Source organism: Hakea prostrata, chromosome 5 (genome assembly GCF_041222555.1).
Source record: "Hakea prostrata isolate BN-2017 chromosome 5, UWA_Hpros_2, whole genome shotgun sequence".
Taxonomy (NCBI): Eukaryota; Viridiplantae; Streptophyta; class Magnoliopsida; order Proteales; family Proteaceae; genus Hakea; species Hakea prostrata.
In genome coordinates, this window is record NC_142604.1 from 3,576,122 (window position 1) to 3,602,049 (window position 25,928).

Here is a 25,928-nt window from a genome sequence, read left to right on the forward strand (position 1 = left end):
CTTGATTCTTCTTTTTTATTACTTGGTTGTCTAATGTGATGGTATGCTGAATTCTAGGATTAGAAATGTCCAAAGGAGGCGAAAAATTACTGTTCTAATTAATTTTATAGTTTTTTTTTTTTTTTGTCTTTAGTAGAACATAAACTAATGTTGGTCTCCTTAGTGCAATATATTACATCTAGATCCCAACTAGACTAACATATTATTAAGTGTTCTTAAATTTCAAATTTGGAAGGACCAAAATATCCTTCAAATTGGTTAGTACAAAAATGCTATGACTAAAATACCCTTTGTTCATTTTTCAGGTGCCGATTCTCTTCTCCAATTAAACCCTTGACGACAAACCCTGACTCAAAATCTATTCAGACTATTCTGCTTGTAGAGCGCGACAAAGGCGAGCACAGTGGGCATAGGAGAAGTTGAAACTGAAAACGATAAAAGGGAACCTCAAAAGATGGGATGAATAGCACAAGCCGTCGATTTTGTCAAATCTCTTCAGATCCTCACCTTAGATTAATGTGTTTATTTTTTATTTTTAACCATAATCGCTGCTCAGAATTTCCTCCTTAAATTTACCTATAAAATGTGAAGGACCACTCGCGGTACTGCAGGTCTATGAAAGCGGAGTCCACAAAAAATGAGTTTTCCATCAGAGGGCAGGCTGACTGGAGAGATTTTGGGGGATTTTTATCTGCAACAACCTTGCTGGCTACTTGTTGCTGCCAATGGTACTGATGATGTGCCACACAATAAAAAATGATCTAATGGTTGGAATCAAAAGGTGGCGGTGTATTTGTAAATATATATATATATATATATATATATATATATATATATATATATATATATATTTATATATTTAATTTTTACATTTAAGATTTAATTTTTTATAAATTTACAAAATAAGTCATTAGATAGACCGCTTGTAAAACCCCTATTCCTCTTTTACCCAAAAAAAAAAAAAACCATATTCCTCGGCCGGGTAGTGATGGATGAAGAAAAGGAAGATTGATCTGACATATTGGCGATTGATCCGAAGGTGGATGACTGACAAGGCTTTTCAAGTAATTATAAACCTGTGATGGGGATCGAAGAAGAGTCATGTTATTCTGGAACTTTTCATCGTTCGAAGCTTTTTTCAGGGATTATTGATTGATAGCAAATTGTGCATGTGAGATACAGGTCATAAAATCTAGACTTGCAGGTGTCATATTTAAGTAATGATGCAAGCTTGGCATTCTTGTCAACAAGTGGGCTTAATGATTTCAAATTTCAAAATTCCTGGCATATCAGTTTCATAATGTTGAAGTGCCTGCACCAGCACCTGTGTCCAGCTACAGTTGCAACACCGGTTTGTCATCACCATCTCCAGTGCCGGTGAGGTCTCCCCCATCTCCTGTTCCCACATTGCCTCTTGTAGTGTCGGCATCGGCACCAACAATTTCACCTGAAGTTCCTCCACCACAACCTTTGTCAGCACCACTTGCGGAAGTGCCTACACTTGTGCCACCACCACGGAAGAAGAAGAAAACGAAGAAAAAGCACCACGCTCCGGCATCTTCTCCCCTCCCCGTGAGAAACAGGGGTTTAGGATCGGTAAATCCAATGACTTATTTTGTAAATTTATAAAAAATTAAATATTGAATGTAAAAATAATAGTTAAAAATTTATTTACAAATACACCCCACGTTTTGATTGTGTGTGTGGCACAATCAGTACCGCAGCTGCAAATAAAAATCCGTTTTTGGACGCTCGTCACGCCCCACGTCTCTACGATGGGTAGTATCGAGTTACAAAACCTGTTTTGGGCCTTCGGCCATTTTGTCATGCGACCCACGCCTTCTGCTCTCGTCTGGTGTTCTTCCTGTGGTGATGGTTGCTCTTACGTTATCATACACCGTCGGTTACCCGCCGTCGCCGTCGCCGTCGGTGTTGATGATTTCAGTGCCAAGAGGTTTATGTACGTGGAGAGCCAGAACCAAAGTCCTGCCACGCGCAGCACTGGTGGAGGCGGCACCCCTGCCCGCAGGAAGAGATAGAAACGGCAATTATGCCATACAGGTCGTGGATGTTGGCTCTCGTTCTGCCCTTTCCGGGAGGGACCGTACGAATGATATGCAAGCTGAGGCTAGGGCTATGGCTCGTGCAGCCAATGCCTCCATATATAGTCCTGAACTTCTTGCCCTCAAATACAGCTCTCGACCAATCAAGGTATCGTCTCTCAGGTTTTTGGTAGCTAGCCAACTATTTAGATTAGTCTCCCTCTATTATTAGCATTTATTATCTTCTTTAGTAGGTTTTGCGGCGGACCTTGGAGATCTTCTTAGGTTTGGGTTCGTTCGCTCTTAAATTATTGCTGGATGAAAGAAGCGGTAACCTTAATCAGAATAAGCGTGTACGAGCCGCTGAACTGAGGAGGATTTTTACGAGACTGGGTCCAACTTTTGTCAAAATCGGCCAAGGCTTGTCGACGAGGCCCGATATTTGCCCACCCGAGTACCTCGAGGAACTTTCCGAGTTACAGGTGTGTCTCTTCAATAATATAGTTGCTTATGTCTAGTAGTTATCTCTCGCCGTTCCTGTCTTGAGCTGGTGCAATTGTCGAATAGCCCATTAATGAATGACATATAGATCATAGATCCAAGGTCTCCCTAAGATGATATGGGCAACATCCATAGCCAGGACGTCACACCAAACTCTATCCTTATATTCTGCAAAATCTAAAGGGACTAAATATCTCAGCCTAACAGGAATGGTGGACTGGTCAACCCAAGCAACCCTGTGAGGCTTTGGGGGGCATCAGTTTAAGCTCCATGCGGGACAAAGCATGGTGTGCCACCACATTCATACAGCTCCCGCTGTCAATGGCAACATAATAGTTCTTTCCCTAATGGCAAGTATAGGAAATAAAATATTAGTCCGCCACTAGTTATCATCTCTGCTCTTGGGTTGCAATTACCATGCAACGCACAAACACCCAGATGAGAAATATCGATAACCTCAGGCTTATCGTCAGGTGGGGTTTTTGGGTCCATATACCTCAGAATTCCTAGTCTAAAGTATTAACTTCTCCATCAACCTCCTCATCATAGATATCCTTTTTGTGGACACCTCATATTCACCATTCTGATCATCCTCAGATCCCATGTAAAGGTTTGGGTTGGGGCACCTCTAGCAACGTGTCCAGCACCTTGACAGTTGACATTTAAAACACCTCACTGGACCGGCTCCCTAGACTCCCTTGTCCTTACGGTCAACTTGCTTGGGCAAGCTACTTTGTGGTTTTGGGCTGCTTGTGGGAGGTTGAGGTCTCCTAAAGCTAGCATCCCTGTTGAGGTGTTCCTCCTTTGGAAGGAGGGTTTCAAGGTCTTCTCAACCTCCAAGGCTATCCTAAAGGCTTGGGGAACATCATGCACCAGGTGGGGTGCTATGTGTAACTAGATCTCGTGTGGAGTCTAGTTAGGAACCTAGACAAATTCTACTCTCAATCTTCACGAGCATAGCTCCTTATTTTCAACTCATTGAACTTGGCCATGTACTTAGTGATTGATAGCCTTCACTGCATTAAGGCATTTATTTCATTCAAGAGTTGTAGCCTATAGGTGATATGTAGAACTTTCCTTTGAGCCTTTCTTGCATTTCAACTAGGACACGGGTTCTTGCCCTAGATCATATGCCTGAGATATGAAATCAGTTCAGAAGTCTTGTGTTGCCCCAGTTAGCTTCATCTTAGCAGAACTTGAAGTAGACCTCTTCTGACATATCATTGAAGTTAAAGACCCTTTTCATATACCTTATCCAATCAAGTAGGACTTCGGCGTCAATTATACCATCATGGGACGGCGCATCTATGTTAGTGAGGTAAACCCAATTTTAGGGTTGGGGCTTCTGAGAATTTCCCCTAAAACTAAGTGATGTAAACCCAGTTTAGGGTTAGGGGTAGTTGTGGAATTTCCCTAAAACTAAGGGTTGCCTAGGAATTCTAGCGAAGAGAAACATTGCTCTAGAGCTTATAGGGTATTCTACATTTCTAGACATCCAGATCCTCTAGAGGTGGAGCCTCTGGAATCATTTATGCTCATCGATCTCATAGAGCCCACAAAGCTCTTTATATCAGCTGGACAGTAAGACCCATATGATTACATGTCCTCTGTGCTATATTCGTGCTTTTTCCCCTTCCCATATGATGGCGTGTCCTCCGTCCTTCGTGCTATATTCATCAAAACATTGCGGCCTTGAGATGCAGCTCCACCGTGGTTCGAATCTTGTGTCACATGGGTGAACTGACTCTCACCCATGTATCTCGATGGTAGTCCTCCCCATCCCTGAGTCTCAAGTACTGGTGGTGGTGGTGGCGGCCTCTCCTTATGATCAGCTGAATCCTGATCATGAGGTCCAAAATCATCATCATCGTCATTGTTGTCGTCCTTGGGGGATGCCTGAGTTGCATAATCCTTGGTGTTAGACTAGACAAGTGGAAGCACTATGGGGGGGCACGAAGGGACAGCTGGGCCCCTGTATGTGCCCCCCCATTGTCCAAGAAGTCAGCCACATCAGCTCCCATTTAATCTGTGATATATCTATTGGGACAACCTCCCTCATCTAATAACGGCTCTCCACTGTCCATGATCCAGTCAACCACTGGGTTGTCATCATCATCTACCTCGAAGATGTTAGCTAATTCAATCATGTTACTCTCTTTGTCCATCCCTTGTCTAATATGATCCTCCCTTATTTTTATATTATAGTGTATGTAAACGAGGTCCTATACACGCTTCACACCCAATTGATTGCGCCTCTTTGAGTGGACGACGTCGAAGGTGCTCTAATTTCACTTACAACCAGTGGCAGAACATGTATGGGAGAGTACTTTGCATGCAATCATACTCAAGTGGGGTGAGTCACGACGAAATTGCAATCACCATTCAGCTGCAACAAACATAGACTTTAAGTCATTTCAATACTTAAGTAACTAACTGAAAGATAGAACATAACTAATTAAATATAGAATGAATTAACTTACCCCAGGGGTGGATTCTCGTCCTAATATGGCCACAGAATGACCAAAACTCCTAGTGGCATCCCTAAATGCCTACATCTAATATATAAAGTAAAAATCAATTATTGGGTTAATACTTAATAACTTAGTATAAAACTATGAATTGTGAATATAAAATCATAATCTCATGTCCATAAGGATGATTGCTTGTTTAGATGGATCCGGTTCCATCTTCTCCACTACAGTTTGTTTGGACGGCATCTATCAAATCTTGCCTCATCCCAAGCATGTCTTTGTAATGGTACTTGGGATTTATATATTATGTTGTGTAACAAAAAGCAAAAATAAGAGGGAATAGTGTGATAATATAATGAAAATTAAATTGATTACTAATTTTAGCAACTCACCAGCCTTATGTAGTGGATGTTTCAACTGCTTTTCCCATCTATTTTGGATGATGTCAAGGATTTTCTTTTTGCCTTGCGGGTAGACCTAAGCAACTTGCTACTTCATTTTATTTACTGCAGCCCTCATGTATGGTAGAGTAGGTCTTCTTTGCTGATCTACCATCCTCCCAGACTTAAACATCTTCACCACTATCCTCATATTATTCTAGAAGGTCTCATTGACTCATTAAGTATTTTCAATTGTGCTCTCCTTCCTCCTATAGATGAAGAATCCCCCACCCCTAGTTAAACCATTGCTTTGATGCAAACATGCTCCTAAGGCTAGTCTTCTTATTTTCAAAGCTCGCAATGCAATCCAATTGGTAGCAAATGTGATTATGCCTGGCCTCACTAAGTCACCCTGAAACCTGTCCCTCATCATCTTTAGTGCATAAGTGTGGTTATAGATGAAGGTGCTAACTTGTTGGGCTTGCTTCACGGTCTTCTTCACAATCTTGCCGTGACCTATGTCCTTTAGCATTAGGTCAATGCAATGAGCAGCACATGGAATCCAAAAGAACTTATATCTGTCTAGATAAGAATGTTCAAATTAGTAATGATTCACTGAACCATCAAGTCATCACCATAAAGTTATAACGTACATACGTAATATGTATTTAAAAATAAAATTAGTACCAGACGTGGAAGCATGTTTTGATACCTGGGGTTCTCTATCATCTTCAACCGAACTTTCTTGTAGCTGGAGCCATTATCAATCACAATTTGGACCACATTCTCCACTCCAACCTCTTTTACCACTTGCTTCAACAATTTTTAGATGTATTTTGCATCCTTCTTCTCACTGGATGCATTTACCGACTTGAGGAACACTGTCCTCCCATCACAGTTCAACATGAAATTGATGATGGACTATTTAGTGGGACTAGTCCAACCATTAGCCATCACAATCACTCCATAATGAGCCCACATAGACTTTAATCCATCAGTGTACTCATTGAAGTCCTATCTATGCCTAGGCAAATACACATTATATATCTCATGTGGGATGGGCCCTTGTACACCACTCCCAGCCTTGGCTCATTCAAGTCCTGTTTATGCCTAGGCAAATACATATTATATATCTCTTGTGGGATGGGCCCTTGTACACCACTCCCAGCCCTGACTATCTCCTCAATCATATCCCTGTTGTAGGGCCCTTGGGTTTATGTGCTGGAATACTATGGTACATAGCCCATTTAGAGAAAGCCATCCCCACTTTCTCCATCACACTCCCCCACAAGTGCTTCAACTTCCTTTGCTTTTTCTCTAGCTTCCTAAATAGGGCCGGATTATTACGAAGAATCTCAAGATCCAGATCTGTAGCATGTGCTGCTGAAGCTCAGTCCTGTTGGGGCCCGTGGGATAGGAATCTCCCCCTCACACTCTGACTCCTTGTAGGGACTTTGATGTATCCAGCCCCCAAGCAGCCCCAAGAGAGCCTAGAAGGGGTCCAAGCTCATCTGAAACAGGGGCCAAACAAAGGGGGCTGAAACTGACATAAGGGGCAAATGGGTCATTTTCACTCCTTAATTTGAGTAGGGTTAGGTCAGAATTATTTCTGAATTTTTTAATTCTGTTTTTAAATTTAATTTGGAGCCTTAGTAAGTTTGTCTTGTTTCGTTTTTAAGAATCATTGAGTCATAAATTAGGAAAGAACTATTTCCTAATAAGGAGTCCTAATTTTAGGCACTAGTCTAGTAGCTTGGATGCTTGGCAACCAAGTTTCCTTTTTTGAGTCTGGGTCTTTTGCTTAGGCTATAAATAGCCTCTTTTGCATTGTAATTTTCAGATTGGATTAATGAATGAATGAATAGAGTTTGAGAAAATTTGACTTGGGAAGTCATGGGATCCCTGGGAGGGTGACTTGCAGCTGGGTAGGAGGATCTCCTACAGTCAACTTTCTTTTTCTTCTTCAAACAAGCTTTCAGAAATTCCAGCAAGCAATAACCTTCAAGTACAGTTCCATCACTTCCACAAGAAAATCAGATCGTCCCCCCCCCCTTCTGTCCGCAGCCTCCCCCTTCCCTTTCCTTTGATCTGAAACCCTAGAATCCTTGCCCCCTGCAACCGTAGCTTCCCTGCCCTGATTCCCCTTTGTTTGACTTAGAGTACTACCCTAACCCCGTCGCAGACCCTTGCTGCTCCTTCCCCTATTAAATCCTCCTACTCAAGCCCCTTTCTAAGCCCTAGGAACCTTCTTCTTTCTTCCCCACGTCCTCAATCCTAACCCTAATAGGATTCACCTATTCTTTCATCAATTCAGCCCCATTCCACCCTCAATAGAGTCGCCCTAGCCTGTAGGATTGACTTCTAACTTCAGTTTACCCATTACGGCCCTAGTTCTGGAGTTAAGGAGACCTACACTTCATCTTCTTCCTTGGAAGAGTTGCAGAAAATTCAAAATTTCCAAAAATTCCAGAAATTTCTTGCTGCTTCCTATCCCCATCTTCTCAGACCTGTTCTGGACTCCTGGAAACACAATTGCAGCACCATACCACCTCTGAACCTGCATCCACAGCCCTCTCCTCCATCCTAGCCGAACCCTAAGTTTCCCTCCAAATTCAATTCTTGAGCTAGGGTTTCAAACCTTGTTATTTTCAGACCCTTTTCCTAGAGTACAGCAGCCTTCTAGGACCCTTTAAACCCTAGCCAAATCCTCTGAGACTCCCTATTTTCTGCTGCAACTTGAATTAGAAGATCTTGTATTAACCCTAAAATCTGGGTTTACATCAGACTTGGGACCTGCCTGTGCCTCCCATACCTGCTGGCTCTCTAAAGGACCCATGATCTATAGCCCTCTGCTGCCTCCTTATCTCATCAATCCTCACCCTACTCATCATCATCGCCCTCCTCATATGTGCAGACTCTGTCAGGCTCACATCCATACTCTTGTGGCTCCTCTAGATCAAAGTCTTGCTCTCCTAGATCTGGGAGGTTATCTAGACAAGCATCCTTGAACTCTTCCCTTTATGTTCTCTTCTCTTTCCTCTTTTGTTTTCCACTAGCCAAGTACTGTGCCATTGCTTTCTTCACCTTTGAGGGCACCTTGGTGCATCCTGTGACATTTTTATCTCCCCTAGCTATATGAACCTTTGGTATAGTGGCCCCACCTTCTCCTATTTGTTTCTTGCAGTAATTACATTCACTCTTCTTCCCATCAGTTGTCAGTGGCCTCTTGTGTTGCCAAGCTAGGTGTGACATCTTTGAAAGAGAGTACTGTTATAAGAAATACACATTAAGTGTCTTAAAAAGCTTGATAATATGCTCCTAAAATTACATACATGCTTCTAAGAATAATCTCATATTTTTAAATATAAAACAAAAATTAATTAGTATTTCTTAATATTTAAGTCATTTAAAAAAATATATACACCCTAAGTGTTTTAAATAGCTCCACAACGTGCTCCAAAATTTACGTACATGCTTCCACTAATACTCTCCTATTTTTAGATATAAAACATAAATTAATAATTTTTTTAATATTTAAATATTTTTTTAAAATGATTTTAATATCTGTCAAATAATATAAATAGATAATTAACAAAAAAAAATTTGATTCAAGTTGAATCACAGCAATATGATGTCTAAAATTAAAAAATAGAAAATGTTAGGAAGTGCCTAAAATTAATCACCCCACTAATTGATAGATCAACACTCTAGAATAAATATACTTAAATTTGGAAGCACTCTAAGTAGATTTAAAGCACAAACAAAACAAAAATAAAAAAATGAGAAAGTTGGTTACTCACCTTGCAAGGTTGGAGAAAACCCACCAATGGAGGACCAAATCTAGTGTTTGAATGAAATGGAGTTTTACAAATCAGATGAAATGAGGGATGAAATGAGGGATGAAAGCAAGAAAAACCAAAAAAAATTCAAAACTGGTCAAAATATAGAGGGGCAAAACGACCGAAACAGGTGAAAATTCAAAATTCTGGAGTTTCTGCTTGAAACCAGTGATTTTATAACATGTGAAAGTAATTTTTCGGCTGAAACTAATCGGTACCAAAATTTCGATACATTTTGGCCGAAACATTTCACTTTAGGGAAATATTGTGCATTTCGTTTCCTTTTCAAAATTTCAGGATATTTCTGTTGAAATTTCACCAATTTTGATGGAAATTTTTCCATGCCACTAACTCAACAATTAATAAAAACAAATTCCTAAAAGATAGGAACATTTCTTGTAAAAGAATCTTATCTTATCCACAACCTAAATAATGGAAACCTACACAAACACAATCAAATAAGAATTTAAAATGGATAGGGGCTCTTCTAAAATTCTGGAATTTGGATTTTAGCAAGGAGAGAAAGGGCAAAAAATGCCCAAAATACCTTGGGCTAGGGTTCGGCCAACTTGTTTGGGTGGGCTTTGGGGCCCACTTTATTGTTTGGCCAAGGGGGGTCAATCTGTGTTCACATCAATTAGCAAGTCTTTGGGCATCAAATCCTCTATCATGGGGCTCAAAGTCATCACAGTCTCTATATAGGAGATGATTCCGAAGGGCCTGGTGTCCACAGGGGTCATGATCTTTGCCCCCACCTTTGCTTGAGCCATTTCCAAAGAAAGGTTTCCCTACTATCACCACCCATAGAATGGGGATCTTCAAGGTCAGGATCGGGCAAGGGTGCTCTTTTTTTTTTGTGTGTGTGTGTGTGGGGGTGTGTGGTGGGGGGAAGTTGCCTAGGGTGTGGGTGAGTTGTCTCCATAATGGCAATCCTATTAGAAAGGACCTAGAGGGTTTTGCTCAATGACTTGGTGATGTGAATTATTCCAAGAGTTCCATAGGACCTAGGGTTGATTCTCAGGAGGCCCTAGGACCCCTAATTTGAACTTGGGGCATTTGGTAATTTTGGCAAAATCTTGGTGTCTTATATTTTGGTCCCAATGAGTCTTGTTTTTTATTTGGATCCTAGATCTATTGTTTTTTGTTATTTGGTAGTCCTAGTCTAGGTGAGATTCCTAGTTATGTTGGGACTTAATTTGAGTCCACTTTGATTCTCCTTTTTTTATTAGGACTTCATATCTACTCTTAAAATTTGGATTGGAGTCATAGTAAGTTATGGAGGTTCCTTGTACGAGTTAAAATCTTAGTCAATTAGTAATTCGAGTTAGCATTGGTTAGCTAGTTAGAGTTCCAATTGGTTTTCCACTTTTGGGTCCTTTTATGTTTTTTTATTTAAGGCTATAAATAAAGCCTCCTTACTCTATAATCATAAGTTGAATTAAATAAAATTTCGGAGTTTGAAGGAATTAAAGTCATGGCTTCCTTGAGAGGGCCACAGTGGAATTAAGAGTTCATCTTCTTCAAATTTCAGCATTCTTTTACAAGTGCAGCAGCCCTTAGCCAATCTCCAAGTAAGTGAACATCATCCCCAATCTCATCCCTAGCCTTCCCTCTTCTTCCGCCCCCCATTGCACCCTTCTTTTTTATTTTATTGAATTTTTGGACTTTTCTAAAGACCCAAATTTCTAGGTCAAATCTACACCAATCTAACAGTTAGATCAGTCCTGAACCTTAGGAACCGCATTTCCCAGCCCTAGTGACCTCAGATCCCAATTTGACCCCATTCTGACTGTCCAATTTCAAGATATAATTATCTTCATGAATTTTCGTACTTCTCCAAGACCCTAAAAACAAGAACCTTCACATATTTCAATTTAGCCATCCAAACCCCTCAAACTTGGGGAATCATGTCCTTATACTATTACCTGCATTCCCTCCAAGTTTATACCCATTCTGACATCTATAGACCCAAGCTTCCATCTCAAGGAATTTGTTCATATCTTCCACAGGATGGGTTTCGTATCTTTGAGATCCATAAAAATATATCTATCTAATTATAAAATACTCCACCTAACCTTACCCCTAGGAAATATTTTCTTCACAACCCATATCACGAAGGAACTCCATATCCCATGAATTCCCAAAACCCTAGAATCCCTAATTCCTCTCGAATTAAAAATTTCAAAACCCTAAGTGATAAAATTTACCCATAAAGGGTATTCTAAACCCTAATTGACTGTTGATTCTATTGAATAGGATCTAGAATGAACCTAAAATCTAGGGCAACATCTCTACAAGTTAAATCCTAGAGTTTGGTTCACATCACCTAGACCTTGAGGTTGTTGAGTGTTTTTCTTGGGCTTCAACTAGCCAGCAACTCAGCCTATGTCTTCCTGAGTACCGTCACTAAGTCCAGATCAGGATCCATGTTATGATAAGACTTAACACCACGAGTGGTCATGCACAAAATAACATGGATGGGGAAAGAGCTAAGGCAAATGGTGACCTAGGGTTTGCTTAGGATGTCTAGTTGGGCAAAGTAACTCGCCTTCTTGGCCCCGAGTTTAAGGATCTCTCTCTCAAGTTGTTGCTTCAGTGCTATTATGACCAGACAACCTAAGGAGGAAAGTGGTGTCCTCAGGATGATCTAGACACACTTATAAGTCTTGCTCTACTACTGATGAGTAGAACTGTAGAAATTGGGGCTGGGGTGAAAATAATGATAGCAGAGGCAAAGAAGAAGAAGAAGCCTGCTTGGAGCACTAGCAGGCTGTAGCATAGGAAAGTACAACAGATACGCTATTGTACTTACATTTCTGGAGCCAAAGTAGGCGGAGTAAGAATCTTTGGGAGAAAATAAGGTGCGTGGCGCTGGAATACAAGGCTAGTATCACCGCTGCAACTCCATGTTTCTATGGGATTCACTTTGGGTTCACTTGCTTGATTTCCCATTTTTGAGTTGTTCTCGAACTTTGATTTATTTAGTCAATTGAATCAAATTGACTTGTGAACTAGGTCTGAGAAGTATAAGATTGTTCAGATGTTTTTCACTGTACAAACTTCACATAAGTTTACCAATGAAAAGCTAATTAATAGAAAATTTAGAAATAAAAAAATAAAAAATAGATATTAAAACTAACAGGCAAATAAATTATACTGCTATGGCCCTAGGCATCACTAAGGACGCCAAGGCTATGATTTACTAAACAATGCGCGCACTTCTCTACTTAAAAAGGAAAAAAAGCATAACACTACTTTCCCCCCATATTTCTGCTTTGACAACTTTGGCTTTCATTTAGTGAAGTTTCTATCACCTTCCTGTACTCATTCTATGTTTACTCAGAACTCCTACCCCATTTTCCCTCCTTTCTAATTCTCCACACTAGCGAACTTCCACCTTTTTGTCTTCTCTGATAATTCAAAATCCCCAAATTGTCCTTGGACCTTCCTCCCCCTTCCAACAACACTCCTCTGGCAGCCCCCTACCACAGCGCTTTGTGTCTCCCCCTTCCTGCAGCCCTTGGCATCTTCCTCAGCCTACAGCCTGTGGCTTGTGACTTCCTATCATTCCAGCAAAGTAGAGAGGGAGAGTCATGGACGTGCAGGTGAAGGAGAAGGGTTTGGGTGCACAGGTAAAGCTTAAGGGTTCTCCAAACATTGAAGTTATGGCAGGGGTTTGGCCATTAAACGAGACGATGTTGGACTAGGTGACCTGGGTAATAGTTTTTAGTGAGAACCCCAGTAGAAGGGGTGCTCAAGAAGCCTGTGGGTAAAGGTAGCTAAGCAACCCTCTTCTGTGTTTTCATCCTTGTGTATTTCTATTTGTCCACATTGGATGATGTGCCATGTGATTTTGTATCAGTTGTATCCATTTTGTTCATTTTTTTCCGCATCGTGTTTGATCATTTCTCTCTTAGATCCTTTTATTGTTTCCCACAAGGTCTTGGTGTTTATTTTATAACTTAAAATTTTGTGAAATATTTCTTTCTGCTGGTTTTGGTTGAAGTTTTGCTATTTTATCCTTGGTCATCATTGTAGATTCTTTGCTGAAAGTTTTAGATTATTGAATTGTTCTTGACCACTTCCCATTATAATATTTGCCTTTTGTTGAGCAGGATGCTTTGCCAACCTTCCCGAGTGCAGAAGCTTTTTCATGCATTGAGAAAGAGTTGGGATTGCCACTTGACTCTATTTACTCATCTATATCTCCATCTCCTATTGCGGCAGCCAGCCTGGGCCAAGTTTATAAAGCTCAACTGCGGTGTTCTGGACAGGTTGTTGCTGTGAAGGTACAACGGCCTTGTATTGAAGAAGCCATAGGACTGGATTTTTACCTGATCAGAGGTGTGGGTTTTCTTATAAATAAATATGTTGACATAGTCTCCAGTGACGTTGTTGCTCTTATTGATGAATTTGCTCGTAGGGTATATCAAGAACTTAACTATGTCCAGGTATGTTTTTGTACGAAGTCTTCCCTTTTGTGGTTCATAGTTCAACTTTTTCTTCATTTCATATTTGAATGCTTTTGGTATAAAATATTCTTCTTCACCCTTCCTTTATTTCTTTTCTATCTCAGGCTTTAATTCTATTATACTTCATACCATGATGATATAGAATTCAGCAAAAAAATAATGGGTTTAGTATATACAAGGACTTCGACTTGTATTCAACATAACTGTGACAGGTCTATGCAGGAGGGGCAAAATGCACGGAGATTTAAGAAGTTATATGCTGACAAGGAAGATGTTCTTGTCCCAGAAATCTATTGGGATTATACCAGTGGAAAAGTATTGACAATGGAGTGGGTCAATGGTGTCAAGCTAAATGAGCAAGAAGCAATTGAGAAACAGGGGTTGAAGGTCCTAGATTTGGTAAATGCCGGAATACAATGCAGCCTTAGGCAGCTTCTTGAGTATGGTTATTTTCATGCAGACCCTCATCCAGGTAATCTCCTGGCGACACCGGAGGGGAAGCTTGCTTTTCTGGATTTTGGGATGATGAGTGAGACCCCAGAAGAAGCTAGGTTTGCTATTATTGGTCATGTTGTTCACATGGTTAATCGGGACTATGAAGCTATGGCCCGTGATTATTATGCTTTGGATTTCTTGTCTCCAGATGTGGATGTTTCTCCAATTGTCCCGGCACTTAGAAACTTCTTTGATGATGCACTTAATTCAACCGTCAGTGAACTCAACTTCAAAACAATTGTGGATGGCTTGGGTGCAGTTTTATATCAATATCCATTCAACGGTGAGTCTGTTTACATGGCTACAGTAAAACTTGCAACCTGGACCAATACTGAATATTTCTCACTTTGTCGTTGATTGAAAATTACATTTACACCTTCTGAGTTTGCAAACAATTATGTTACGTCTCTTGGAGTTTATTCTCTTACAAACGTCCGTGTGCTTTACACCGTTTGTTTTTACCCTAAATCTTAATGTGAAATTAAAAAATAATATAATATACCTAAAAGTTAGTCAATTTTTTGTGTGAATCTAACTTTTTTGGGAACTAGGAGAGCTAGGGGCAGACTTAAGATAACCCTAAGAGAAGTGGTGAGAAAGGATGTGCATAGCTTATGCCTTGTATCTAGTATGGCCTCAACAGAACTGGGAGGACAAGAATCCATGTAGCCAACCCCATTTAGTTGGGAAAGCCTTGTTGCTGTTGTTGTAACTTTTTCTAGGAGACTTTTTAGAAATTGCTTAGAATTTTTTTTAAGACATGATTATAATAAATTTTGACATGATTATAATAAATTTTATAAAATAATAGACAAATTAAGTTTTTTATTTTTTTAGCAGTTTGAAATAAAGAAGGATAATACGGAGACTTTTGAAAATATAATACATGCTGACTCATCACTTAATCTTATTATTCTAACGATAGGGGTACGATTGTTATATGGTTCCAAACATAAGGGGTGTAAACATAGAATAAATTATAGGGGTATAAACGTGATTGTATGTGAACACGGGGGGTGTAAATGTAATTTTCTCATTCTATGGTTTTATGTCAAATCTTTGGTTTTTCTGATCCCAGCTGACAATCATACAAATATACTGGATCTAGGTTCTCTCATAGTTCTTGTAGAGATTAACATTAGTGAGATATTCTTATTTTTTGCAGTCCCTGCATATTACGCACTGATATTGAGATCACTCACTGTATTGGAAGGTTTAGCTCTTTATGCTGATCCCAATTTTAAGGTTCTGGCTGCTTCATATCCATATTTTGCAAAGAGACTTCTTACCGATCCAAATCCCTATCTCAGGGATGCATTAATAGAGTTGCTGTTCAAAGATGGTAGATTCAGGCAAGCCAATTTGTTCTTGCTTCATTTTTTCCCAGTCAACAGTGGTATTATTTTCGACCTAGTCAAAATATATTGCTTTCTGCTTCGGACAGGTGGAATAGGCTTGAAAACCTACTTGTTCAAGGACGCAAGGATAGGGATTTTTCTGCTAAAGATGCTCTGCAACCAGTTTTGAAACTATTATTGGGTCCTGGTAGTGAGGAGTTAAGATCTTTAGTTATCAAAGAGGCTGTCCGTGTCACTGAAGCTATTGTTCTAGGCATGATGATTGATACATACAACACCATCCCTGACTCTGTGAGGACTCTAATCATCAATGTCAGCACAACTGGACCTTCTATAATGAGTGGAAGTGAACAGGAAAGCATGCTGGGACTTCGAAATCAAGTTTTTAGAGTATGGGGACTTCTACAAACTTCAGAGAATTTTGATCCGGCCCTTCTTCAACCTATTTTACAGGTAAGAAATGTGTGCGGATTTCTATATTTCATTTATTGTCTGCGTTGGATTGAATGTGGCTTTGAAAATTTTCACCATTTCACATGCTTATAGGTTACCTTGTAGAATGCTTGATAAATTGTAAATTATCTAATCAACTTTCACTCTGTAGAGTTTCCTGACTGATAAAAATAGACAATTCAAGTATCAGTTAGTTTCGGTTTATATACATCCTAACCTACCTACTACAGCTCCTTGTCCCTTGGAGGAAGGAAATTACCATAGGAAGTTTATGAGTATTAGGAAATGGGCAAGGGTTGGGTATGAATCCCCTAAAAGGGACTGATTGCAATCTCAGGGGCCAGAGCCAAGAAGAGGTGGTTATCTCAGAGGAATCAATTACAATTTCAGAAGGAGAAAAAGGTGATAGTCTCTGGGATATTTTTACATTTTTAATATCAGCTGCTGGTTGTAGTCAAAGCTTAAAATTTTGTCTCGTCAGGTCAAGACATCAGGATATCAAGATTTTGACCAAATTTTCAGCGACACATTGTACAATGGTGCACCATGTTTTGGTTAAATGTTTCAATGGGTTTATGGTCGTTTGGGTCTTATTTTTTATGTACAACCTAATTTGAGGCCAATAAATATAATGGCAATGTTATATTTGATTAAATTCTAACACAATGTTGTGTTCTTGGTTTGCACATGCTGACTATATGCAAACAAAATTGGATGATGTATTTTCACAAATGTAAACACTTTCATTAAAATTCAAGAATAAATGCAAGAACAAATATAAAAACAACTAGGATTCAAGGAGCAATAACTCAGTGTTCATTTACATGAATTAGTGAGACCTATGCTAATTAAACATGCTATATCGGCCTAGCTTGATACAGATGTCTGTCGGACCCGACGCTCACTCTATGACACATGCATCCCATGACATAGATACTAAGAAGTATCAAAGATAATCGGACACCACCTGCATGTATGTGGCATTATCAGAATGTTGAAGGTTGTTGCCGATTGATATAGGTTAAATGATGAGAGCTAACTTCCAGGATCAATTTATGAATCAATAGACAAAATTAGGGTTTCTCAAAACCCTGCAGCTAGGGTTTTGGGGGTTGTTTATGGGTTTTAGGGTTTGAAAAGAGGTAACTAGGATTCGGTTTTGGTGTTGAGGCTTAGGGTTGGTGAAAACCTAAATCTAAAAACCTTGAAGTTGTGGTTTTAGACTCAAGTTTCTGAAGTCTAGGGTTTAAGGAAATTAAGGTTTAATTTTTTTAGGGTTTTTAGGGGGTGGTTAGGGCTAGGGTTGGGATTGAGGCTAAGAGAGGGGAGGGGATGATGATTCCAAAAGGGTGTGACATTTGGTGTAGGGGATTGAAAGATGTAGAATTTAGGGTTTGGGGAGGAAGAGTAGGTGCCACAGGCCAGGAGAGAGGAAGGAGACTAGGGTGTGATGGGATTAGGAAGGGGGAAAGCGTAGAGGGTGAATACTTACTGCTTTATGTGAAGAGGGATGAGACTTGCTAAATGAAATACCAAACCCAATGCAATGGTAGGCTTTTCCTATGCTGGGGAATGCTAGAAACGCTGGCCAAACCTTCAATCCTCTACTATAACTCCTTTGCAATAATTTTATTCATAAAAAATGATTTGGCTACAAGCATATGCTACGTATTTATAGCCTTTATTAGACTAGTCCAGCTAGTATTCAAACTAAAAGAACTACTTTAAATAGGACACTAACTTTTTTTTTTTTTTTTTGGATGACTAAATAATTAAATTTAACGAAAGAGAAACAAGAACAAACGGTCTTTAAGAGGAAGACCGCAAGGAAGAGTTTAGACCCCAGGAGACAACAATAAGCATGTTTCTTGGGGTGTCATCAATCATTTGGGGGGGGGGGGGAGAAGCTACAAACCTAGAGGAAACATAAAAATAGATAGCGTTCCAAATCAAGTCTTTTGAACGGGATTTGGAAGTCCATCTACGAAGGTTACGCTCCCACCAAAGATGGTGTATAGTGGCACAGAACACGAGCTTGCCAACCCGATTACAGATGGAAGAACTAGAAAAATTTCTCAAAATCCAAGACCAAACATTAGCGAAGCCAAAAGAACGCCTCGGATGGGGCCAAATGGAAGATAGGGTTGTTTCCCAGATAGATCTGGAGAAAGGGCAAGAAAAGAAGAGGTGATCAATGTCTTCCAAACCATTCCAACAAAGGATGCAGCCAATGAGGAAGGATCGGGTGGGGAGGGCAAGGTTAAAACCCCTCCAAAGGGTAAGGGAATGGTGGGGGATGTGCCCTTCGAACCAAAACCGGGGGGGGGGGGGTTTGGGGTTGTGGTCATAGAGGAGCTTCCAAGCTGAAGAGGTGGAGAAGGTTTTGGTAGGCAAAGGAAGCCAAATGGTAATGTCACGGGGATGGCTGGAGAGAGTGGGGGGGGGGGGAGTCCCAAACCTGTGTGAGAATGGGGAGGGGAAGGCGGACATGGGGGTGGATTTGGGGATGTGGGTGTCATAAACAAAGCGAGGGCCAAAAAGGGAAAAGGAATACCCATCGGATGTCACAGGTCGAGCCAAAAGGATGTAGAGGAGCCATTGGAGACAGAGATTGAGATAGCGAAGAGAGTGTGGGGACGCAATAATGGAATTTTCTTCTAGACCCATGAAGGGTTTGGTAGGCAAAGGAAGCCAAATGGTAATGTCACGGGGATGGCTGGAGAGGTGGGGGGGGGGGAGAGTCCCAAACTTGTGTGAGAATGGGGAGGGGAAGGCGGACATGGGGGTGGATTTGGGGATGTGGGTGTCATAAACAAAGCGAGGGCCAAAAAGGGAAAAGGAATACCCATCGGATGCCACAGGTCGAGCCAAAAGGATGTAGAGGAGCCATTGGAGACAGAGATTAAGATAGCGGAGAGAGTGTGGGGACGCAATAATGGAATTTTGTTCCAAACCCATGAAGGGTTGGAGGGCATGGGGACCGTTCAGATGGAATCTGATCGGAGAAGGTGAGAGTAGACCCAGTTGACCTAGATGGAGTCTTGCTTTGAAGCAATTTTCAGATAAGCTTAAGAAGGCAGGCCATGTTAACATCATAGATCTGGCGAATGCCAAGGTCACCTTCAGAGGTAGGACAACAGATGGTCGACCAACCAACAGGGTGGATGAAGCGTGAGGCTTCATGCCCTTTGTAGAGGAAAGCAAAGAAAAGGGACTCCATAGCATGGACAATGGATTTCGGAATAGAAAAGATACCACACCAGTAGAGATAGAAGGATTGAAGGACTGATCAGATGAGCACCACTCTACCGGCAAAGGAGAGGAGCTTGCCTTTCCAAAGTTGAAGCTTCTTACGGATATGATCAAGCAAGGGGAGACAATGATGACAAGTGAGCCTACCAACAATGAGAGGAAGGCCAAGGTAGGTGATGGGAAAGGAGTCGGGCTTGAACCCCGAGAGCTACAGGAGGGAGGCTTGCAAATGGTCAGAGACACCCGAGAGAAAGAGGGTAGATTTATCGAGGTTAACTTGGAGCCCCGAGAGAGATTCGATAAGGGAGAGAGCGGAGAGGAGGGAAGAGATGGACAGGTGATCAGTTTTTGAGAATTGCCCCTATGTTAGGCCGACCTTTTGTGTTGCTAAGTTGTGCCATAGGGTTTTGGGCAGCAAAACTACGCCTTCTTCTGGTCAATATGGACCTTGCTGGCTCGAGTAGGACTGCCCAAAATCACCAGAATACCCCTGGTGCCGAAGATATACTTTGGTGCTGTTGGGTAGTGCCATGGGCTGCTGGTCCTGCAATACTCTCCATTTTGAAATTGTCCTTGAATTTTGTAGTGATGTGGGGGGAGTAACATGTGTGTAGCTGCTTGTACCATTCCTAGGCAAAACTCAGGCAATGTAGGACCACCAGGAATGAAGTCTTTAATTGTGGGAGCTTTCTCTTCAAAGAACCATGGGGGCATGACAAAGTCAGTATGCACATGTCCAAAATCAGCTGCAAGGGTCTTTAATCACATCTCCAGTTGGTGTTGTTGACATGACCATGCCATTGCAAGCTTTTCTATCACCATTTTCAGCTTTGGAGAACTTCTCATCAAGGGCTTGAGTCAACTCTTGGTCTTTTATTTTAGCCTTGTTGTCTTTATCGGTCTCTTCTGCCATCGCTTTGGCAGACATAGGCAGCAATTCTTTAGCTTCTACTGTTTCATTAAGGTCATGGTAATTGTCTAGGTCTTCCTCTTCATCGAAGAAGTCTTCTTGGGCTGCTTCTAGAGGTGGACGTATGACTTCATCTATATTGTGTTGGTGGCTGGTGTGAAGGATAGCAATTCCTTTTAGGAAAGTCTCTAGTATAGTGTCCTCTCTCATGGCAATAGAAGTGCTCATCTGGGCTGTTGCTGTTGATGTGGCCATTTTCTTTGTAGTTTGTCCTAGGATGATTAGTATTTCATGAAGAAATTGTGGAGGTGGAGGCAAATTTGAATAGTTTGGTGGGTGGTGGCTTCCTCTTGTAGTTAGAATCCTAATTGTTGTATCTCCTTTAGTCATGTCCCCAAAGTAGTAAGACTTGATGAGCTTTTCCAAGGTGGATGGTGAATGATGATGGGTCTTTCTCTATATGGCCCTTCTTCGCCGTCATACCTGTTATACAATTGATAGCTCATACTGCTTGATGTGAATCCAATTCTAAGGTTAGGATTTCTTGGAAAAATTTCCTAGAATTTAGAATTTGCCCAGAATATTCCAGCAGATAGTTCCAAAAATCTTATGGGATCCTATGGGTAGATGGAAATTGGAGGGAAAGACTAGGAAACAAGAATTGAGATCCTGAGGGTTGGTAGGATTTGGGTAGGGTTAATTGGGAAGAAATATAAAATTAGGGTTTTCAATCTTTACAGTTGTAACGGCTATGTAGGCATTAAATTGATGAATCATACTATGGAATTATGAGACAGTAATTGAAACTCATTTGAGACAAGTAACCACTATAATCAAGAACCAATTTGGATTTATGTTGGAAAAATCTGCAATAAAAGCTATTAACTTTACTAGGAGCCTTGTGGAAAGGTAAAAAGAGTATAGTGAAGATCTTCATGCGCTCTTTATTGACATAGAAAAAACTTATGATAGAGTCCCTAGATTGTTAATTTGACAAGTACTAGAGAAAAGAAATGTTGCAAATAAATATGTTGACGTAGTAAATGATATGTATGCTGGTTCAGTGACTAGTGGGAGTACGAGGTGGTGAATTCCCAGTTGTAGTTGGACTACATCAAGGATCAGCTTTAAGCCTGTATTTATTTGCACTTATAATGAATGAATTAACCAAAGATATTCAAGATGAGGTTGCTTGGTGTATGCATTTTGTTGATGATATTGTTGATACATAAGACATAAGTAGGGATTAATACCAAGTTAGAATCATGAAAGAAAAACTTTGCAATTAAAAGGCTTTAAACTAAGTGGAATATTTAGTTTGTGACTTTGGTTTGGATCAACAGATTATGAGGTGGTGAAACTTGATGCGAAGGAGATCCTTCAAAGTGATAGTTTTAGGTATCTTAACTGTATCGTCATAAATAAAAAAAGTGATATAGAGGATGATGTTTCCCAAAGAATTAAATAGAATGGATGAAGTGGAGAGGTGCGTTCGGGGTCTTGTGTAATTAACATATTCATTTGGAGCTCAAAGAAAAATTATATAGGACCACCGTTGTATGACTAGCTATGATATATGGTGTAGAGTTTTGGATTGTTAAGAAGCATCATATAGATAAACTTTTTTTGGATGAATAAATAAATATATTAAACAACAGGAAACAAGAGAATAAGGCCTTTAAGCATAAGATTGAAAAGAGGAACTAAGACCCCAAGAGACAGCAATAAGCCTGTTCCTTGGGGTATCGTCAACAGGGGAATGGGGCAAGGCTAACAGTCTAGAAGATACATCAAAATAGATGGCATTCCAAATCATGTCTATAGAGTGGGAATTGGAAGTTCATCTCTGCAGACTGTGCTCCCACTAAAGGTGATGAATCAAGGCACTGTACACTAGCTTACCAATCCGATCGCAATGGAAGAATCTGAAAAGTTTCTCAAAATCCAAGACCAATCTCGAAAAAACCCATATGATTGCCTCGAGCGGGGCCAAATGGAAGCAAGGGCTTTTCCCCAGATAGATCTAGAGAAGGGGCCAGAAAAGATAAGGTGCTCAAGGTTTTCTAGACCGTTCCAACAGAGGATGCAGTTGGGGTTAGCGGGGATGTGGCGGTCAATGAGGAAGGATTGGGTGGGAAGGGCATGGTTGAGGGCTCTCCAGAGGGTAAGGGAGTGATGGGGGATAAAGCCTTTGAACCAAACCAATGGGGGCCAGGGGGGCTTAGGGCTATGGGTTCTGAGGAGGTTCCAAGCTGATGAAGTGGTGAAGGTTCTGGAGGTGGAGGGGAGCCAAATGGTCAGGTCTCTAGTGGAGCTAGAGAGGGGAGGAAGAGATTCCCAAACCTCTGTGAGAATGGGGAGAGGGGATTGAGTCCATGACCCATTAGAGATGAAATTTGACGATAGATAAAGTTAATATAACTGAAATGAGGATGCTAAGATGGATGAGTGGCAAAACTAGGAAGGCTAAGATAATGAATGATCATATTAGAGCTGGTCTAGGAGTAGCTCTGATAAGTGATAAACTTTGAGAAAGTCATTTGAGGTGGCATGGTCACGTTCAACAGAGTATTGTAAATGCCCTTGTACAAAGAAGTGATTTAATCCAGATTGAAGGAATAAGAAGAGCTAGGGCCAGACCTAAGATGACCTTAAGAGAAGTTGTGAGAAAGGATATGCATAGCTTAGGCCTTATATTTAGTATGGCCTTAGACAGAGCTGATTGGAATGCAAGAATCTATGTAGCTACCCCATTTGGTTGGGACAAGGCTTGTTGTTGTAATAAAAATAATGGGAGAAAGGATAATAAAGACGAAGATATAAATATGGGATGGATCTTTGAAAACCATTCTTGAATCTTTCCTTCTTCCTTTTTTTTATTTTTCCTTTTCTTTTCTGCCTTTTCTTTTTCTGTTTCAGATCTGCTGCAAGGCAGAGAAGGGAGGGAAAGAGAGTCTGTGAGAGAGAGAGAGAGAGAGAGGGTGGGGGCTAGCAGGTGAGGGTGGGGGATGGGCTGGTAAGGGTCATAGGGGTAGGGTAGGGGCAGGGGCAGGGGCAGGGGTTAAGGGGGTGGGGAATGCTGCTGCTGTGACGCTGCAGTGGGGAGGGACCTAGGGTGTTGCTTAGGAGAAGCAAGGGGCAGGGGAGATCTTGCGGGGTCTAGGGGAGATGGGCAAGGGGCTGCCTAGGATGTGCGATGGGTTAGGGAGGTGAGGGAAGGGATGGGGATGTTGTACTTGTAGAAGTCGCCGTGGTTGTCAAAGTGTGCTGGAGTTTATTGAAGGCTGTAAAGAATCGAAAGGACTTGAAGAAGCTTGAAGAAGGATGCTGAATATTGAAGAAGAATTTTCTAAAATCCACCAGCAACTAGTTTGCTGAATATTGGAGTTTGGAATCGTATTCTTCCATACAAGTTGAATATTCCACTTGGTCGGCTTATAATTGTCTAAGTTGAGATTTAGGTGTCCATTAGTGGATTTGGGAGGCCGCCTAGTGAAGAAATTCTTTAGCAGCCTTTGAACTGAACCTGCTTTGTGAATGAGATTTCCCATTTGAGTTTCATGGTACGGCTGGTTCTACTTTCATTCTTGAAGCGAAGGTTGAAGACAACCTTCATTCATGGGTTGTTCAAACTTTGATTTACTTTTGTTTCCTGAGGTATCCTTGTGGGTCTTGTCAAGTCCAACTATGTCCTACCAATATATCTATCTCTTTTCAATTCTCATACTGAAAATGTGATAGACCTTGTCCTCTTCCAAAGTAGCCCTTAATAATCTTGGTTTATTGTGAGTTTTCCATTGCCAGCTTGTGGAGCTATTTGGTATTTGGGTTGGTCTATAAGTGAACATAAATGGGGAACTGGGACCCGAGTTTGGCATCAGAAGCAGTTAGCTGAGATGGGCAGCTGAATCTTCAAGCACATTGTTGTGTGTGCCAGAAAAGCATGAAGGCAGCATGGAAGAGGTGTAGACTGCCCTTGTCATAGAGATTGCTTATTGCTCCTCTGGTGTTTCTCAACAGCCAGCGCTCTTGTGCATGCTCTCCTGAGTAGCTCATGTTCCTTTGTCAAGTTGCACCCCCTCCATTTGGTTCACCTCCTCTGTGCCCTGTCTCTTTCTCACCCTCACTCCTCTGCTCCCCTCTTTCTTCCCTACAACTATGCTCAATTCCTAGGTCTAATCCAGCTAGGCAGTTTTTTGAGCGACTCCTCTATTTAGTTCAATGAAGACCTGCACAACTTTTGGATTCAACAATCAAAGCCATGGATCCAAAATGCTGCACCAGTCCCCTAGATTTTCCATTTGACTTTGGGAGTCAAGGGGGTTCTTGGTTCTGCCATTTAGTGGACCAAGAAGAAGATGGAAGATTTGCCATTCATTGTGATGTTCTCTTCTCCCTCTTACAACATACTGATCATCTTCGTTGGTGAAGGGGGTCACTCTCCTCCAGCCGCAGAACTTGGCCTTAAGTTTGTTGGGGGTGATCTAGGGATGTTTCTGCTAGTGGCAACTATGGGGCCACTGATGGTCCTATGGGCTGACTTCCATTTGGTTGTTGGAGTGTTGGGGAAGATGACATGCATTGGCTGCATGACGTTCTGTCACCATCACATGACACACAAAGAAAAAAGTACATGCAAACAGGATGCATTTTTAGATTTTAAATGCCTCAAACCTTGTGAATGCAATTCAAACTGCCAGAAAATTTCTTGCAAGCCAAACATACCATGTAGGGGTTTTTTGTTAGTAGGACTTCATTTTCCAGTCAGATGTTTATTGTTCAGTGATTATTTTCATTTTTATGACACAATTATTAAGTTGGAGCTGACACCTATTCGATGTTCAACAAATTAATGTGACTTACTTGACAACATGCAGGTCATACAAGAACCAGAAGCTCGTAATCTAGGGGGGCGTGTTGTTGGAGGGATTACCCAACGTCTTGCAGCACGATTGCTGCAACAACTTCTCCGAAATCCAACAAGAGTCCCCTATTCATAGAATCAAGCTGTAAATTACATTTGCAGGTTAACAAGCTCCTGCCGTTAGTTACCCATTAATTTTTTTGTTGCATCCCTGATGGTTGTAATAGCAATATAGAAGTGTAAAATCAACCGTTCAATTCATCCTGTTGCACCAAAATTTGTATGAAAATTGTATGGAGAGACCAAGTTTTCTTACTACAACTGCTCCCAAGTTCAACAGTCCCCTTAAAGCTGTGAAGTGCAAAATTAGGTTAACTTGGTCCTGCTGTGATCTGTCCAGCATTATTTGTTGCATCCTTTATGATTGCAACGGTACATTACTGTAAATTCATCATGTTGCACCAAAATTTGCAAAATAAAAACTTCTGGAGGAAGGAATGACTTTTAGGTGTGCTGTCATCATTATGAAGATTGTGCGGAAGATGGGGCTACCCAACAAAGTCACATTGGTTGATGATGGCAGTTCGGTGCTAGAGTGAACTTCATAAGAGCCAGGGTTCGAATGAAGATGGGAGAGCGTTCAGAGCTAATGTCAATATCAAGGGGTTTTTGGGAAGCCCAGATACAGTGGAGGTTAAATATGAAAACTTACCATTGTTTTGTTGTACACCTTATTAAGGGCAAAATTATCATTCAACTTTCAAAATTTGAAATCACTGATAATTTTTCGACTAGTTTTACTCCCACTTAAGGTGGCCACCTTGTTAAGGGTGTCGTTTGGGCGTTGCAGCGTTGGGTTAGTTTCCTTGGGCAAGAACGCCACCATTGGTT

At 41.0% G+C, this 25,928-nt stretch overlaps 1 protein-coding gene across 1 annotated transcript; it reads left to right on the top strand.

Moving 5' to 3' along the window:
• Window positions 1–1,814: 1,814 nt before the first annotated feature.
• LOC149014444 (Protein kinase superfamily protein) lies at window positions 1,815–25,928 on the top strand. Its single transcript, XM_089155068.1, has 7 exons — window positions 1,815–2,211; window positions 2,297–2,524; window positions 13,349–13,684; window positions 13,928–14,483; window positions 15,366–15,552; window positions 15,645–16,011; window positions 25,051–25,928. The coding sequence occupies exons 1-7, from the start codon at window positions 1,873–1,875 to the stop codon at window positions 25,171–25,173; spliced, it is 2,136 nt and encodes a 711-aa protein (XP_089011194.1). The 5' UTR covers window positions 1,815–1,872; the 3' UTR covers window positions 25,174–25,928.